The 19,522-nt window shown below is 29.2% G+C and overlaps 1 protein-coding gene across 3 annotated transcripts; it reads right to left on the reverse strand.

Annotated features, from left to right (window-relative positions):
* Window positions 1-1,024: 1,024 nt before the first annotated feature.
* Window positions 1,025-5,313, reverse strand: LOC121120809 (tissue-type plasminogen activator). Of its 3 annotated transcripts, none has more exons than XM_040715685.2 (8): window positions 4,761-5,313; window positions 3,742-4,061; window positions 3,370-3,671; window positions 2,479-2,615; window positions 2,250-2,423; window positions 1,827-2,038; window positions 1,538-1,751; window positions 1,025-1,472 (listed from the first exon to the last, which is right to left on the reverse strand). In XM_040715685.2, exons 2-8 carry the CDS (start codon window positions 3,928-3,930, stop codon window positions 1,165-1,167), a joined length of 1,536 nt encoding a protein of 511 aa, XP_040571619.2. In that variant the 5' UTR covers window positions 3,931-4,061; window positions 4,761-5,313; the 3' UTR covers window positions 1,025-1,164. The 3 variants fall into 3 exon arrangements, with proteins under 3 accessions (XP_040571619.2, XP_040571618.2, XP_071745747.1); XM_040715684.2 differs by lacking the exon at window positions 4,761-5,313 and adding an exon at window positions 4,119-4,207; XM_071889646.1 differs by lacking the exon at window positions 4,761-5,313 and adding an exon at window positions 4,119-4,195 and having other exon boundaries at window positions 3,742-4,055.
* Between the last annotated feature and the right edge of the window lie 14,209 nt (window positions 5,314-19,522).

Here is a 19,522-nt window from a genome sequence, read left to right on the forward strand (position 1 = left end):
AACAAACAAATACGTTTAGATAGTTGTCAAAAATAATATTAAGTGAATTTATAATACGTTATTATTATACATGAATTTTGAACAAAATATGGGCAATTTTCCTCCATGCCAATTTTCTCCAGGGCAACCTTCCACAGTCCATTCTCTGAAGGCCGTTTTCCTAGTACCCAATTTTTAATGTGTGTGTTTTTTTTTACAAAACATTCGTTTTCTAAGGTGCTCACCATTTACCTACATATTAATTGGATGTACAACCTATTGAATAAAAAGGAAAAAGAGAGCTACTTGATTATCCATCTATTAAATAGGTCGGTGGGGCTAAGGAATACTTATCACACAGAACAAAGTGTTTGAGCATGGATATTTTATTTTCAGGTTTTTTTTAAAGGCTGCGAGTCTGCATCTTTTAAATTCTGTAACCTGCCCGAAGCGTAATATTTTATCAAATCTGACTAAAATATTCAACTAAACAATAATATAATATTTTAACACTACATACATGCTTAGAGTTGTAGAAAATATTATTTGCCGGTATGCTTAAAAAACATGCACATAACGGAAAAATTGAAAAAGTGCATGGCTTCACAAATAATACCAAGAACTCAAATTCTAACAAATTATGAAGTTTTGTAAAGGACTCATTTTCAAAAATGTCTCCGGTGGAAATTAAAGTTTCTCAAGTCCAAACGATTCAAAATATAAAAACAAAGCAGAAACCATTATTTAAATTTTCAAATTTTCAAGCCTATTGCTAAGTCTTACAAGATCCTTTCCATTGGCACAAGGATTTAAAAAGCATGAGGCCTGGGTTATTAATGTACATACAAAGTTGATATTTAGTTGTGTCCCCTAAAAAATAAATGAAAAACAAAAAGATGAGTTAAAAGTTTCAGCTTATGCATAACTGGCACACAATTTGTTGTAGAGGTACTATTGTTCAAGCAAAATTTGTCTGTTTCTTTATGTCAAATAATTTTATCAAATGATGGATACTACTGTTAGTTACGAATAAAAAAATGAAAAATAAAGTAAATTTTTAATTTATTTCAAGACTGCAACTCTATCATAATGTTATGTAATACATAAAATCAAATACATATCAGTGATAAATAAATACAATAGATTAAAATTTCAATTTCTAAAAAGTAAAATGAAATGAAGCATCTAACTCCTTTGGGAATTTATTTTATCTTTAATCCATCCCAAATGAGCATCGATTCTTGTGAACATGATTTGATTAGATGGAGGTGATGAATCACTTGCTTTTGAAGATATACCTATAACAGTACATCTCCCGTTTTCTTTCATTACCAAAGGCCCAGAGACTAACTCTTCTTTAGTGAAGTTGTGCATTCTCTGTGCACAAATTTGATTAGTTGTATTATGACCACATCCTGAAGATGTCACTTTTAAGATGCTCATTCTCAGCATTTGCCAATAGCTCTGAACATTTTTATCATTAACGTGGGTAACTAAAGTATCACATATAAAATACTATTATTATTATTCAAAAACAAACACTGGAAATTAAACTTGCATGTTGCAGCTCTGTCAGCATAAAAGTGCTTCTTGGGAGTTGTTAGGCAAACTGGAAGTATACCGTCAGAAAATGCAAGAGATTCTACAAGTTCGATAATGGCGATGTCGTTAGCTAGAGGTGATTGTGTATAATTAGGATGTATATCAATAGATTTTAACTCAAGAAATATTCCATATCCTTTATCTGACGGAAAGATATTCTTAATCTTAACCTAGGTAATAGATGAAGTAAATATGAAATTCTACAAATATTTATTAATAATACATAATTTGACTCATTCTGTTACCTCATACGGGTCTGTTTGAATATCATTAAAGCAACTGGCCGCCATTAGAATAAAATTAGTACTTAAAATAACTCCACCACAAATAAATATTCTATCCTGTTTATTAACCAAGTAAGCTTGCCATGGAAACTCCTTATTGTCTAGGACATTTCGACTATATGAATTATTTGTTCCTCCACATGAATCCCTCATATAATTTGACAATCCGCACTCTATATTAATTAAAACAAACGTAAAAAATGGATTAACAATTTAATATTAGTAAAAATTAGATTAGCAGTCAGGAATTTTAAGTTAATGGGGCAATACAAAAGTGTTAATATATAAAATATGTACAATCTGGAAGGCCACTATTTGCGCCCACGGTAAAAGTATAATATTTCAAATGGTTGTTTTTGAAAAGTGTAAATTTATAATAATCACCAAAGCAGTCCTTGTTACAGTAATCCCAATAACCCTTAATATAGGAACCATCTGGTCCAGTCTTTGTTGCACACCATGGTTCATAATCAAAATAATCATCTGTGCAGATATTGTGGGTGAAACCATTATATTTGAAAGGGAATACACAATTTCCAGTTTTTGTTGTACAATTCTCTGAAAAAATATCCTATAATAATACATGTGTTTTATAGGAGTATTAGTTGAATACTTTTTTTGGATGGGCAGCTATAGCGATGATTTGTCTTAATAACATCGAGATCACTCATACCTGTTAACTGTCCTATATCTACATCAGGTTGAACATCTTTTAGTGTATCAAATGTATTTTTCTCTTCGATTGCAAACCTTGAAATATAGGTATTATTACTATCAATAAATATTTATTCCATAGGGGTTCCAATATTTTTGATAAAGTTTTTTGGAATGGAATGTCATTTCTATGTACTTTGTAATGTTACCAATAAATATCCTGGCAGGCCAGTTAATTTTAAAATCTATTTTCCAAAAGGGAAAATATAAACTGTTAAATTTTCGATTTACTTTGTTAATAAGATAAAATTATTTAGTACTTGATTTTAAATATGCGTACGCCAAAAGAAAATATTGTTCCCTTCCTTATTAATAGTGGAGTACAGTAAGGCTGATCGGGAGCATCTTGTGCACGTTAAAAAAACCAACATTCTACATGGTAATTCTGACAATTTGAAGAAAGTTTTAGAGGAGAGCAGCTTAGCTGTTATGACCCTTCATTTGATCATCTACAAGCAGCTGTGATGAGAGGAGTGCAGCCCATGTAAATGTTAAATCCGGTTTCGTAAACATCTTGTGTGTAGTAGAAAATGAAGTTCACTCTTTAGAAATTTAACAATAATGACTACAGCATAGGAAAATAAAATACAATCTTTAAATTGCCAACTAAAAAACCCATAAACAAAAACAAAAAAATAATTCAACAATAATGAGTGTATTTATCAAATTACTATTATCATTTGTCACTTTTTCCCCCCCTTAAACTCAACTATATCTCAGTAGTTATTTCAACTCTTACCATAAGTTAGTTCCAAACAACTTTACTCTAAAACAGTACATGAATTCTTACCTTTTAACTTTTTTATAATGCATTATTGATTCGTAATCGTATGTACTAAACTCATCTCCCTTGTGCGACACATCACAACAGTTGTCAAGATTGTTTAGTTCTTCATTTGTCAAATTTTGTTTAAGCGTATATGGGCATTGTACGCATGCTTTACCTTCGTAAGGAAATCGATAGTATTGAGGTCTAGCCCATGCTTGCATATTATTCCATAATACTTGGATATAGGTTTTTCGATCAGGTCTATCATGCTCATGTAAGGCTCCGAGCATGTGTAATAACTCATGCAGAACAATTCCAAATTTCTTTTTATATAAATTTATGTAGAAAGGAAGGTTTTCAAAAATATATTTTTAAGATAATTAATTTACTAACCATGCAATATGTTGTATTTAATATCAAGGATCCGGACGGTAAATTATATACTCCAGTATTAGTGTAGTCTGCATAACCGATATTTGCTGCACATTGATCACCTTCAGTAATTAAGAGAAATCCATTTCTTTCATTTGGTTGTTCGTGTTCCTCAAATTTTATACATGTTTGAGATGAAATATGCTCCATTGCTGCTCTGACAAGTTCTTTATTATTTTCATTCTTAAAACTATATCCAAAGTTATATTTCACAGTATTTTCTGGCCATATTGTTGCGCTTTTTGCAAAATTTCTATTCGTGATATCTACAGAAGCTGAAACTTTATGTACAATATTTATATAAATGATAAAATTTAACTTGAAAATCCAAAAGTTACCTTCAGATATTAAAAAATATACCGTTAAAAAAATGAACAAAGCCATATCTACTCGACTCAACGACTCATTCAGCTATGAAAATATAATCCTAAATTGTATATAGAATGTAAGGGTATATTTAATAGTCTAACAAGTGTTAAATAAACTTTAAGTCCTTTTGCAGGCAATCAATCTAAAACAAAAACGTGTCAACGGGCCAAAGTGTTGTATGAATGAGTATACTCGACATTTTTGATTTTTTTTATATTTCGCTTTTTAAGGTGGTAACAAATATTTTTCACACATACAAAAAAAACAACAAAAAAACGAAAGGTGTACTTGACATGTAGTTTAATATGAATACGTGGGCTTTAAAAAAAAAAAAATACTAATAGTATCTTCTCATATTTCAAATGAGATTTCAATCAAACTCGATATATACCTACTCGATACGTGGGGCCCTCTTGTCTATTGTGTGAGATAAGATATTTGACATTTGAGTAAAATAGGTTTCTTATATATTGTGTTTCACAAATTTAAAAAGCAAAATTACAAATTTTTACAAGGATTTGTCTTCTTTATATTTTTTTAATTATCAATTTTAATGTCAACAATTTTGTGGACAAAAATGCTAAATGTTATAAAAAAAGCTCATTACTTACACTGATTATCCTTTCATATATTTATTTCTAGAGAATTAGAAACAGAAAATGTATCTATATACAAATTAAGCACTAAGAGTGTAAGTATATAAAGTACAGGGTCTTATTTTGACATTGGTGCATAATCACAGAGGAAGACAACAAGACATCTTATCTCTGACCATGGCAAGCTGAGACAGTTGGAAAAATGCACAAAGTTTAAATTTTCTCAAGGCCAACAAAAAATCGGGGAAAGTTTTGCCTTTCTTGATGAAAAAATTTTCACCGTTTATGCCACTGCGAATAAGCAGAACAGCTAAACCTCCAGACAATGTCTCGGCTTCAGTGAGATATGTCTTCAGAACAAAAAGTCCAGCTGGAACTATGGCCATGGGTGTTATGGAGTCTCCTATTCACATTTTTTTGTGGAGAGGAAGGAGTGGCTCTATGCACATACTTTTATCGAACTTCTGGATAAGAAAGTCCTGATAGACATCTTTCCGGACATTTGGAATCTTCACTTGTCCTCTCTAGACGTGAGCCCCTTGTACTACACTATCATTCTTCATGGTACGACATAAGAATTTTTACCCTTCTCCTAAAATAGTAAAGTTTGAATAATATAAACAACAGTCAATCTTATTTTTATGAACTTCTATTATTACGTTGTGATATCATTTGCTTGTGTAACTTCTTTTCTCCCTTTAATACAGCTCATGTTTCTACACTAGTTAGTATTTTTTGTGTAGGGCTGTAGAAGGGGCTTGGGAGTGAGCAGTCGGCACTTGATATGAGTGATGATTAGTGATAGATGGACGTCGGATTCAAAAGATTTATGGTGTTTATGGTTTTTATTGATCAGAAATGACGTCATGATAAATCTTTAATAGTGAGTAGAAATGGAATCCCAATCTGTTGATATTATTTATACCTTGGGAAATACAAGTAACTCCCATTATTACTCCTCTTCTTCATCGTCTATTAGTATTACTACTCGCTCCTACTCCTTCTCCTAATCAGCAATCATCAATTTCAAAATCCCCCATTTCTCTTCAGTTCCTCTTTACACAATTCAAATCTACGTAAACAATACCTCTAAGCAAACTGCTCGGGTTCCTCACTCCCTTCTCCAGGATAACATACTCTCCCTGGTTTCAATCTCAACTCTGGATTGAATCCAACAAGCTACAGCAATCATCATCATTCATATCAAAATACATATAATCTGTCAAAGATGACTCAGTTCTTTTAAAGATTCATTTCTTTTAGGGAATCAGTTCTTTTGTTAAAAAAGATCAGTTGACTGATATATTGTAAAATTCTACTTTTAGTCCCAGAATGCTCATAAAAACGACATTTTTGTTTATTGAGAGGCCTCATTGGGAGTAGAATGAACTCCTTCCTTTCCAAGATTGAAACATTGAAGAAATCGATTTACGATGAGTGGAGGATTTTAATATTTCAGAGTTATATTTGAAGTTTGTTTCATTTCTTCAAACCTTAACTTAGAACTTGAATATGGTTCAATAGTCTATACTCATCCTCCCAGATCCGTGATTCCTTAGACTCTATACAGTATAAACAGTACAAATTTCTTCTTTTTAAATTATTTTATCCCTATTTGCCTTTTTTTAATTCTTCAATTAGCTATATAATTAAACTGCACGAGATAAGACAGTAAAGTTCGAATACATAATATAACAAGTAAAAAAAGTTGGCGAATCTGTCATGCGGCAAAATTACCAGCAATCTTTATTTAAACACAATATATACAATGTATTGATATAGATTTCATACGTTCAATGTTGATAACTCTGGTGAATTACACGAGTCATGAGTGAATATAATTCTAAGAACTTTGTATATTATAACTTTCAAAATAGCAACTCCTATAAATAAATAGGTTTTGTGATTTAAAATGTATAATGTTTGTGGAGGGAAAATACCAAGGGGACTATACATAGAGGTGAGGTAACAAGGATCTTCTAAGGCAGTCTGATTGGCGTTAGCTTACTCAGTATACAAATTGATGTTAGCCTTTAAAACAATTAGTTCTGAAATTGATTTTTTTATTCTATAAATTATCAAGTAATGATATCGTCAAGTTTCATAACAATCGAAATAAGTATTGGAAAGCATTTACTTTTATTGGCGTTAGCTTACTCAGTATACAAATTGATGTTAGCCTTTAAAACAATTAGTTCTGATTTTTTATTCTATAAATTATCAAGTAATGATATTTTTATTCGAAATAAATAGCAACTTTTATCAGTTATTAATAAATATTCAAATACTTAATTATATATTTTTGCTTTTCAAACTTTTTGGTATGGTCCTAAGTTTACCATTTTGTACTATAATTGAATTTTAATTATATTTATTTACTTAATTTGTGTTGCCTTAAGTCTTGATTTTAAAATTATTTTTTTAACAATTATTTAAGGCAGAGTGCTATGTTCCTCAACAGAGGCCTTATTCTTCTTTTGATAATGATTACGAATATATACTTTTCTCTCTCCAAACAATACAAAAATTAAATCACAGAATCTCTTCATTTTGACAGAGAGAGTTATAGAGGTTTAAAAATCACAATATGTTAACTGTTATGAGTAATACATTTGCTGGCTATACTCAACTACTTTTACATGAATGATGGACTTTATTGTCCGGGTGAGGGATTCATGAACATAAAACTGTGCTATTAAAATATTCTTAAGTCAAATTGACGTTTATATTGTATATTTATTGTATTATACAAAATATTGCCTATTTCAAACATATATGTTAGTATATTTTGATGACGTAAAACTTAACCTACTACGTTCTTTTAATCTCTTTCTTTTCAAACTTAAAATATTAAATAATATATTTCTTCTAAGTATATGATTATTACGCTTTATTTTCTTATTTATACATCAATAATCAAAAAGCCTTCAGGGTCTAGTTGTTCGGAGAAAATTATATTAGAGTAACGTCATAGATACAGAACCTAACAATTTTAAAATACACTTAAAGTAAAAAAGTCTAGCTACCGTAAAGATACTATTAAGGAATCGTAGATGAAATGTTCACCCTCTTCGTTTTTACAAAAATAACATAATATCCTTAATTAAATTTTTTTTTATTTCAAATAAAAACAAAGGCATTGTAGGTTATATGTATTGAGCCTTGCTCGATAAAATCACAGCCTCATTCCCCTTCTGAAGCGGAATTTTTCATTTTTGGTTCGCCATTTAAATGCTTCATGGATATGGCAATCAAAAATGTTTTGCAGTCCATTTTCTCTTGGTTATATGATTGATACAATTCATATACATACATCAATGGAAAGGAATAATGGAAGAGGAATGTGTATTTTAACATCATTAAAGTATTGGATTTAAGCTTCTATTTGAATATCAACTCCTCAAAAATATATGACAATAGAAATATTTATACTAATACCACAAGTGATAAAAAAAACAATTTGTGTACTGTAACAAAAGTTATCTTCAAATTTAGTTACTTTTAGAATATCAAACTATAAAATATATTTTTAAATACTGGGGAAAAAATTATTACGGTTACCTCTACACTTTTAATAACAGTACTCAGAAGTAATTTTTTTTTTGAGAGCATCACGTGTTTTCCAATATCTTTGAGGAATATTTTTTTTTTCGGAGCATTCTCTATTGTCCCTCTGAAATTTTGAAAAATGATATTTTAAGGAGCCTTAATAAATTAAAATTCCTCGAATTATAAACTATCAAATATATTTGGGATACTTTTTAGCCGTTTATTGTTGTAACTAGCTTATTTTCACCCAATTTTCCTAAACTCAAGGTTCTTTGCTTTTGTTTACAATTGTACTAGCTATTTTGATGACATCACAGAGGAGTCACTTAAGGAGGAAATTCAAATTTATAGAAATAATTCATACATGATAAAATAGTATTTTATTTTCTAATCAGACAGACGGTACTAAAACTTATTAAAAAAATAAATTATAAGTTGTTTTGAATTTAAAAAAATAGTTCAGAACGTACATTTTCAAATAAATATAGTATATAATGTATAACTAACAATAAGATCTTAACTTGTCATTTATTTTGGAGAAAATCTAATAGAGTTCAAAGTAATTATCTTGCTAATATAACCGAGTATGATACCTTGAATAATTTTATGCCTTGTGATGTGACTTTTCTCTCTAGATAGATATATATATATACTTATGTATATATTTTAATAAAACTAGGGAAATTAAGTGTTTTAAAACATCCCCACTTTTGTATAGTATGGAATAGTCAGTAGTAAAAACTATTGATAATTATTTAACTAATAATATAAATGATTTTGAAGTTTCTATTCACTTGACAAGAATTTCAATAACGAAATTGCATTTGCAAGTCCAAAATAAAACCGAATGAATCAAATAATAATAATATTAGCTCGTATGGCACAAACTTAGTAATTATTTTTTTTTCGAAAGAGTAATATTCCAATATGCTAACAATCAATTTAGCTGCTTATAAGAGGATTCCTGTGTCAATAAGTTAGGAAATTGCAATGACATTCAAATATTCCAATAAAATCTGCAGAAGTTAAGAAGTCACTTATATTTTAACACATACTCACTTAATAGTTCCCAATAACTATTTATAAGCTATAGCAGAATAGAATATGCTTTGCAAACTAAACTATCAAGAAAAGAGAGAAGCATTATATTTAAAGTCTAGAATAATCTTCAACTTGTTTTCCAATCACAAAAGGTACTCACAAGATTGAAGAAATCACTAATCTGGCATCAGGCTTATAGTGTTATATAATTATCCATATAGATCATACATTTCTGCATTATATGCATCAAGAACACCTTTCAATGAAATTTTTTTTCTTAGAGTAAAAGACGAAACAGAGTTGATTTACCGAGAAAAGGACTCAAGAACTTCAATTAAGGAGCTGTGGATGGAGTATGATAAATATTTGTGTTCCTACCACTGGATCTTTCAGTCTATTATTCTGTCATTTTATGGAACTCAATAGTTCTTATATGTGGAAGTATACGATGATCTCATGAAAGATCTTGAAGATTTTTTTTATTCTTGAGCATAGAGGCAATGATTCACTAGGTCAGATGTCACGATCATAGACCTTGATGTGTAGCACATTTTCCCAATACAAAATTATTCCATAAATGGTGAGGCACAACGGCTAAGAGACGAGATCACTTTAACATGAAGTTGAAGAGAGGATCATAAGATGTATTGGATATTCCAATAGAAAAATATGAATTCCTAGGAACGGAAAAGATGGGTGGAAGCGGATGAATATATACCAATCTTTCGTACGAAAGATCCATCCAAATCCCTATGTATTAAATGTGTTTCCTCGCAGTTCACAACTTTTTTATCCTCCTTCGGCTTCTAGTATTTATCAATAATTATTCATTATCACTTATCAGGATTGAGTAACACTGAATTTGGGTACGTAGTGACGTCATCAAAAATGTTGCAAGCTACTGTCAACCAGACTGCATTGCAAGTTTCTTATCGATGCACCTTGGCTTAACCCCACCTGGGCTCCCTGGAAATATGGGTTCTTTTTTAAATCAAAATGATTTGTTTTATTGGGGGAATTTAAAAAAAATTACATTACTATCTGAGTTTGCAATTTAAAAAAAATGGAATTTTGTTAAAATATATTTTTTTACCTAAAAAATAACTATGATTTTTAAATATATGCTTCAGTAAAATAAAATATTTTCATTTGACTATAGTATGAAAAGAAAAACTTTGTTTTATAAATTAACAAATTAGTACAAGGAATACATGGGTCTGTATTCAAATAAAACAACTATGAAATGATTCCAAGTGTTGTGGTAATTCTATTTCATGCTTGTTGTCAACTATAAATTTTATTTCCATTATTTGATTTGTAAAGCGTCAGTCATACTTATTACAATATTATATTTAATATTGTTTTCTTCTTTTAAGTTCATATTATTTTGACTAGAAAAAAAATGTAAAATAAAACATATGGAGTGGTAAACTACACTGCACACGTTGTTATCATAAATAATATTTTATTTGATACTGTATTATAATATTACTTAATTTTACATTCGTATTTGTATATAATATACAACATTTATTCATAAAAATAATAAGTTGGCCAATATATACAACAAAACATTAACAAGAAATTGTATTCCAGTCCTTGAAAACGGAGCATCAGTATTTAAAACCTTATTACTTCGTTTAATTTCGAAACAAAAAAAAATGTGTATTATCATATAATGAATATCTTATTTCATAAAAAAGATTGTCGTAGGATTTTCCAAGGGTTCAAAGAGCAAGAAAGACTTGCACTCACACCACCTGATATAGATCGTAGGATTTTTATTATTGATAGTAACCTAAAAAATAACACACCCATTTGATCCCACCATATATTAAAACTGGACTTTTTTAAAAAAGTCTTCGAGAAAGGTGATTTTTATTTTTTTTCTGAAATAAATTTTAATAAATAAGTAATGCCAGGTTTATATTCTCCAAAATTCAATGATAAAAAGTAAGTCAATTATTATTGTAAATAGTAATTGATGGTTTCCAAGCAAGTAATGTTCTTTATATTCAAAGTAATTGATTAGTATTAATTACTTATTTATTCGTATATTACACTTAATTTAATTCTTAAAATTAGCCTTATATTGCTTATTTAATAAATATGCAATGACAAAATTAAAAACTAAATATTAAAAATCAACCTTTTTAAAGTAATAATATTAGATTTATCCTTTGATTTTAGCTACAGTACATAATCCCTGTAAAAAAATGAGAAGAAAATATAAACTTTTAAATAAAATCTTCATTTACTCGACTTTTTCATTATTATATACATTTTTCGGAATTTTAATCAAAATAAAGTAATCGATGTTGTATTATACATCTACATGCTGCCATGTTTTTCATCAATAGTTATTAACATTGATTTTCATCAATATAGTTTTTTAACTTCAAAATATGGCTTTGAATCGTTATTATAGTCTAAAAACTTTTCATATATGGTACTTAAGATTTTAATGGTCATTTTTGTGTTCTACAGCTGAAATAGTAATAATTAATGTTGTTTGCAGACCATAGACAATATGGTTTTTGATGTTCTGCAATGATTTATTTCTAATTTTGATGAGGTCCAATTCGAAATTAAATGAATCAATTATAACAAATTCTTATAAAATAATATTGATAGAGTCATCCAGGAAATAGAAAAAAGAGGCGGATTCCTTTTTATATTTCCCAAATGAACGTATTATACATAAATTTACGGAACTTAAAGATTTTTTTAAATCTCAACCTTTCCTTCAATAAGTAAAAACAGGTTCACAATCAATTGTTAAGTATCAGAGTTGAAAATAATGATATTTACCGATATTCTAAAGAAAAAAGAAATTGAACATAGACCTGGTACCCCTTGCAGAATGTTTTGGAGAATAGCAGCTTAGCTATCATGAAATATACTAGATTGGCTGTGAGCAGTTCTGAGAGGGTTGGACAGATGGCTAATACAAATCCTTCTCTGTATTATTAAAAATATTGCCAAGAATTACTTCGGAGTCGATCCTAAACTCTAGTCTTGGTTCGACAAGGACATTTTAACATAACTATAACTTCCCAACCAATGAATTAGTCGAATTACTTACCAAATCTTCAAATTTGAGTTCTAAAATGTTAATACTCTCAATAAAGACGAGGGAAGAGTTCACGATATAGATCCATGATATTACAATATTAAACTACCATGTCCTCTAAATATTGAAATCATATTAGCTTCTTAATTGCAAAATTGTTATTGTCAAGAATCGTATGCAGTATTATAGAGGATGTCAAAGAACAACTCCATCGTCATCATCAATACCCAAAATAAGACAACTCAAATTTATAATTTTGATAGATATTACCAAAGTTTGCTTTAGGACTAAATAAAAATGATATCCAATTCAAAAATAAAAACTTATTTAATTTTACAGCTTGTCTTCCTTAATTTAAAATAAAATTGATACACAATTCCATTTGTATAAAATATAATAGGTAGTTTATTTATTTTTTAATGTGTATTTATTCATTGTAAGATTCATTGGACCTGCAATTCCAAATTCACTTATTTTTCTTATAAATAATTGTAACATGTTTTAAATATAATATTATGCAAGTAACGAGAACAAATAATTATAACTATTATATTTATTTTATTTTTTAATGTCAAAAAACATTAAATTTCATCATATAAATTTAATTCCTTTTTTGTCGATAAAGAAGAAGAAAAAGTATAAATTAATGCCTAAGTTTCTTAGCCTTGATGCACCTAATTTTATGTTAAATATGAACAAGTCACCTACAATGTTTATCTCTCTATTGTTATTCATCCAAATTTAGGAAACTTTATACTGCCAATGACATTCCTTCTCTCTTCTCCATTGTAAGGTAAATGGAGTCCCTGAGTAAAGCAGTGTCGTCAATAATGAAGAAATAATTTTTAGGAAATGCTTCGGCAGTGAAAGTAATCAATAATTAAAAAATGCCAGTCTATAATTTATTTTCTTCATATTTGTCTTTCGATTAATCATGGGCTATCGGAAATTTTACAAAAATATTAAAATATACATTTAAAGTATTTATTATAAAAATAAGCCATTATATTAAATGCATGTTGTTAAGTTTTTAAAAAAATCAAAAAAAATCTCGGTATTCTGCATATACATACAAGTATTTTTAGCATTTTAATTAATATTTACGTTTGCAAAATTAATGAAATCGTTCTAACAATGATACCAAATTTTAATGACATAATTATTATAATCGTTCAACTCTTTATCATGTAACTATGCAAATATATATATATATTTTCTTTTTTACCACCCTATAGAAGGATGTTCACTGACAAAGGTTATATAGTATCATTTATTTCCTGAGAACTTGGTCTGGACTCAATAAAAATATCCATGGAGTTGCAATATAACGACATTTTCACCTCTTTGTATATCATTGTCTATTTGAGATTTGTTCATAACAATATTTAAAAGCAACGATTTTCTTTTTGAATTTTTTTTTTTTAGAAAACTCCCAAAAATATAAAATTTAAAAATGTGATGTTCACTAACGGAGAATAAAATCATCAATTGCTCTTAAATTAAAAAAAAAAGAACCAAAATAAGTTGAGTTATGTTTTTTCTAATTACAAAACAACTATTTCTATACCTTATCAACTAAGTATTCCAAAAAGTCATTTATTAGGTTTTAAATAAGTGCATTAGTTTTATCATTTTTCAAGAGAAAAAAGTATATATTTACTTACAATTGTAATTAATATTATGTACTTAATATATGTAGATATCAATATTCTTGAAATTATTTATGTACTCGTATATAACTTATTCATTTATATTAAATGAAAACGTTTTAACTTAAGTGCGTAGATAGTCTTGTAAGTTCTAAGCATGATATCGTGACGATATTTTAGGTTTGTAGTGTCAGTGTTTTTTAGTTTTCAAAATTGTTTTCATTTGAGTTGTAGAAAATATGAACTAGAGGTGGATCGGGCTTAGTCGGGCTACAAGGTGTCAGATTTTAGGCCAGCCTTGGGAAAAATATGATAATCAAGGTAATCAAATATATACTTATGAGAGCTAAATATATTCAGAACATCTCATGTATTAACTAATTCATGAAGTCAAATACTACACAAACAAATTGTATAACAGAGTTGATCTAGAACTGAAAAATCCAAAATATAGTTTAAGTTGACATCCCAAGTAGTTTCTCAACTGTTTTGACATCTTGAGAGCCTCTAGAAATAGTTTTTGAATGATTAGAAAAAAAAGACTCGAGCCTTTCGGAGATACATGGTTAATAGAAATACAAGGTTAGACCATCATGTAATTGGCCTTGCTAGAATTTTCAATCTGATGTATTGTGCCGACTGCTGGGTAAGACAGGCGGATTTTGACAAAACACGCAACCAATCATAGTCTATGACGTCACTATTGCTAGAATGATCTAATGTATCGTACAGACTGCCTGGAAAGAAAAACAGATTTTGACAAAACACGCAACCGCTCATCTACTATGTCGTCAATATTAAAAGCGTCATGGAAGTCAAACAATTAACCTTGGATGTCATGTATTAACAGCGCATTATTTACTTGTTCTACTATCTTTATATTAAAATGAAATTCGTGAAAGCACAAACTTTTATTATAATAATAATTAATTTTTCTTTTTTTACTCTTTTGTGCGATACTCAGACTCAACTGGGTAATTTCAAAATGCTTTAGATTTTAAGATTCTTATCAATAACATCTGTTGAAGGAACTGTTTGGATTTCAGTGATCTTTGATTATCAATATCTATTTGCTTTAATTGCAAGTACCTCTCAAGTACTATTGCTCCCTCGGGTAAATGGTAATCATACATTAGTGGTCTTATTACTAAGGGTGATAATTTTGGTAAGAATGGAAAAGCGTGCGAGGAGAAGAGAAGAAATACTTATGGCATCATTGATTAAATAATATACATCTTCTTCTATCAATCAAGACCATTATCATTCCCGCATTTATTATTTAATATTAATATAATATTAGATGGTGATAGTCGATAGAGAACTGAATAAAATGCCTAAAATAACGTCGCCTTCTGTCTGGATTTATGAAAATGGAGGCCCAGGAATTTGGAAAATACTTACCGGATGAGGAGCAGATGGCTTGTCGGATTTGTCGATATAAATGTGCCTTTAGTCCCCTGTCTAGAATTCTACGCCACTCATTATCCTCATCTCATATCAAAAGCATGGATATTCATCTAAAAAATTAAGTTAATGATGAATACATCATGTCAGACTGTAACTCTGATCTCATAAAGATGCTTATTGCATGTAATATAACCTTATACATTGCTAATAATCTACGTTCAAAAAATTTATGGAGGAATACACGGGTAAACCTATCCCTTCCCGAGGAACCATCATTAAATTAATGGAGGATGTTGGCACTGATGTCATTGATAGAAATACATATAAAAATATTTTGAGTAATCCACACAAAATGACGATCAAGTTATCAGTAAAGGTATAAAATATTTACTAATTTCGAAATGGAACTCTGAATTTTGTACTATCTAACAGTCAGTATTCAATTTTTTTTAAATCTAACCCTAAAATATGATTCTATTTTAGCCAAAATTATCAAGAATTATCATACACAACACATTCAATGGCAAAAAAGTGCTTAAATGGTTACAACAACGGGAGTAGTAGCTTTGGATGGTTCGTAACTAGTTTGTCTGAGACTAGTTTCTTCACTTAAAGACTTGGGTATGATAATTAGGTTTTCCAATATTACATAATCAATAAATATTACTTTTTTATCACTTAAGGCTTAGCTATGGTTGATAGGCTCCAACAAATGGTGTTCAGAAAACTCATCAAAGGCAAAAACAACTGCTTAAATGGTCACAACAACAGGAGTAGTTACATTAGGTGTAGCATTATAACTAGCAATTGTGTATATCCTTCATTAGAATGGTATGTTGTTATATAAGCATAAATAACGGGGAAAATATCTTTTTTGATGCTCTTAATAGGGAGTAATATCGCCGGACATTACTACATAAATAGTTTTTGCTCTAAATCTTTAAGGTGGATTTATTTCTAACTTTTTTTTTAATTAGTATATTTATTGCGTAATTTTATGATTTTGATATTTACATTATTATTAATAATTAGTTAGATCTCATCGGTAGAGATATATCTATCCTGTGCATAATTGTATATATCAACTTCCACATGAAGAAGAGGGGTGATTATCTTTTTTGATTAAACTCCACGTCTTGCTTGTGTTTTGCAACCTAAAGTTATGACATATTTAACTGGATTCCGCTGTCAGAACAAGAAAATATGATTTGGATCAATCTATTATTTCAAAATTCTGTATATATAATTTATTGTTATTAGTTATATGATTCCAATTGTTTAATTTTGTATATTTAACATAAATGTATTTTGGTATATTTTTTATTATGTAGATTATATTTAATTAACGCCTTCTTTTTTTAACTTGGAACTTCAAATATATTTCGAAATACTCTACTTTGCCGTTTCATTAGCTATTATTCTGAAAATAAGGGTCATAATGAATTACAATTTCATGGAGTGTGACGTTATAAAATTTACTGTAACGGATAAAAAACGTCTAAGTCAACTATACGTAGTATATCTTCATTAAACATTTTACTTATAAATACTTTCGTTATACCCTAAAAATCATAAAAAAGCAGGCAGATGATAATCACATCAGTATTTTAAACAATGATACCATAAGTATTTTTTTCCCTTCTCCTTGCACGCGTTTTTCTCTACAATATTATCAACTTTACCTATTACTAGAGGCCAGATGGAAGGTTTTGCATCACAAGATTGCCACTGCTACAATTGTATGATAGCTCTTGCTTCACTCACTCTTGGTTATGGAAAACATCATTGATTAGCTGTAAATGCATTATTTTAGATTATAAATCAATATCGGCCTGAAAGTTTCAGACAACAGGCTTTTCGGGCTTTACAAAATGAAGTTCGGACGTCGGGCTTTTTGGTATCGGCCCTTAACCGAATCCACCTCTAATATGAACTGATAATATACTAAAAAAACAAAAATGACTACTTAACTCTGACAATTTGCAGAATGCTTAGAAGAAAGTAGATTAGCTATCAGGAGGTTTCATTAGATCCGATACAAGCTGATGTGACGAAATAGATCTTAATTACTTTTATAATTTATGTTTAATTTTTAGAGAAATCATTTTTTCTAATTTCTTCATAGAAATAGCTCCAAATTAAACATCTATCCCATGCCTCATATTAAAGTTTACACTTAAAGAAATTAAAGTTTTGATAAGTTTTTGTTTTTTTACAAAAGTGAGGTTGTGTTATATTCTAATAACCATTTACTTTTTTATTTTATTAGTATATATTTGCTGTATCTTCAAAGACGACAAAATTGAAGCAAAAATAATTATTTTGCTAGAAATCCTCGCACGCCAGAATACCTTAATCGAAATTGCCAATGACCTCAGAATTTTAACTGAAGGAACAGTAGCCAGAATGTCTGGACATGGTATGAAACGAACAGTTGGAGCAAAGGCCATAATTATCAACAACTTACTTGCTAGAAATTAACAAAGCACGATTTGCATTTTGGACAAGAAAATGAATGTGAATCTAGCTCAAGGAGGATTACTACAGTCACAAAGGATTAAAGGATGTCTAGAGCCATCTTCTTTTGAATGTGTACAAAAATAAGGGCCCCCCAGCTCACTTGAACTAAATCCTTGTGATTATTCCATCCAGGAAAAGGCGAGCTTAAAACATAGTCAATTTCTGTCTAGGACTTTTTTAATCCAACACCAGAATTCACATCAAATTTGTGGAGATTCATCCTTGCCTCCAACTGGGATTTAATAGCTTGAGTGTAAGGCATGTGTAAACCTCTCACTTTACCAACCTGAAAGAGAAGTCTTGAAATATATTTATGAACATAATTTCAAAACTATATTTAGGTACATCCTAAAAACCAGCTTCATTACTAGCTGGAAATACAGCTCTTTGAATCTTATTTTTATTAATGACCAGAGCTGATTTTTGGATGGAAACTAAGCCGACGTCAACTTAAACTACAGTAGAAACATTTTCAGCAGATCACATCTATCATATAACTTGCCCTGGTAACCTTGGTAACAATAATGTATTTCGTTTTGCCGTTGAAGTCAATGGTATAGGTATCTGTCGGCGAAGCTTCTATTATTCGACAAGTTTCCGAGAAAAATCCCGTATAGAATTATTATGTCAACTTGTTGAGTCAAAATTCAATTCATTATTTTTACAAAAAGTTATTTTTCTTCTCTTATTTATTCTTCATATTGCATTTGACGTAGTTATATTAATATAACCGTTTCTTTTTAATCGGCACCGTCTATGGTACAACCAATTTCTTCTAATTTCCTTGATCCAGACAAAAAACTTATCCTATAGATCGTAGCTTTCTTAGATTTTATACACGAACATGACTCATATTAAATTCATTTGCAATCTTCTTGATTTACTTTAAAAAATACTTTAGTTTGTTTCGAAAAACGTCATTTCGTTTGCTTTGGAGATATCTTTTCAAATTGAGGTTCTTTTTAAAAAAAAATAGTGTTATTAGTTTAGTATTTTCCTTCGTTAGATTTGGAATCGAAAATTTAGTCTAAATATCTCTTCATAAATAATCGCATATATATCTTAATTGGACGGATACCTTCAATTACACATTAATTTTAAGTCGTTCTCGACTTTAATGGCGTCCATTATATATTTTTGCAGTCGATCATCAAGTTATTTGTATCATCCCAATATAGCACAAGTAGTTTCGAAGTCTCTAGTAAAGGGTTGTGGAATACATATCAATACGTCGTGTATTCTTACACTTAAAAATATCAAATAACATTATTGTTTCGATTTACGAATAGAGATTAAGAAGAGTAATATATTACAATAAAAATAACTATTTTGTAAAACTTTAGGCTTAAATTCTAAGTTTTTGTCTTGGATTATAAACTTTTTTAGCTTTGGTACCATCGATTTTAATAATAAAATCACTTTCAAAATTATATTTTAGACACACGGCTTAAATCAGTGAAAATGTACAATTTTACAAAAATTGAAAGAGTGGTAAAGCCCTACAAATGGTTTTTAGGATGTTTCGTCCCGAAATTTTC

Source organism: Lepeophtheirus salmonis, chromosome 6, assembly GCF_016086655.4.
Source record: "Lepeophtheirus salmonis chromosome 6, UVic_Lsal_1.4, whole genome shotgun sequence".
Lineage (NCBI taxonomy): Eukaryota > Metazoa > Arthropoda > Copepoda > Siphonostomatoida > Caligidae > Lepeophtheirus > Lepeophtheirus salmonis.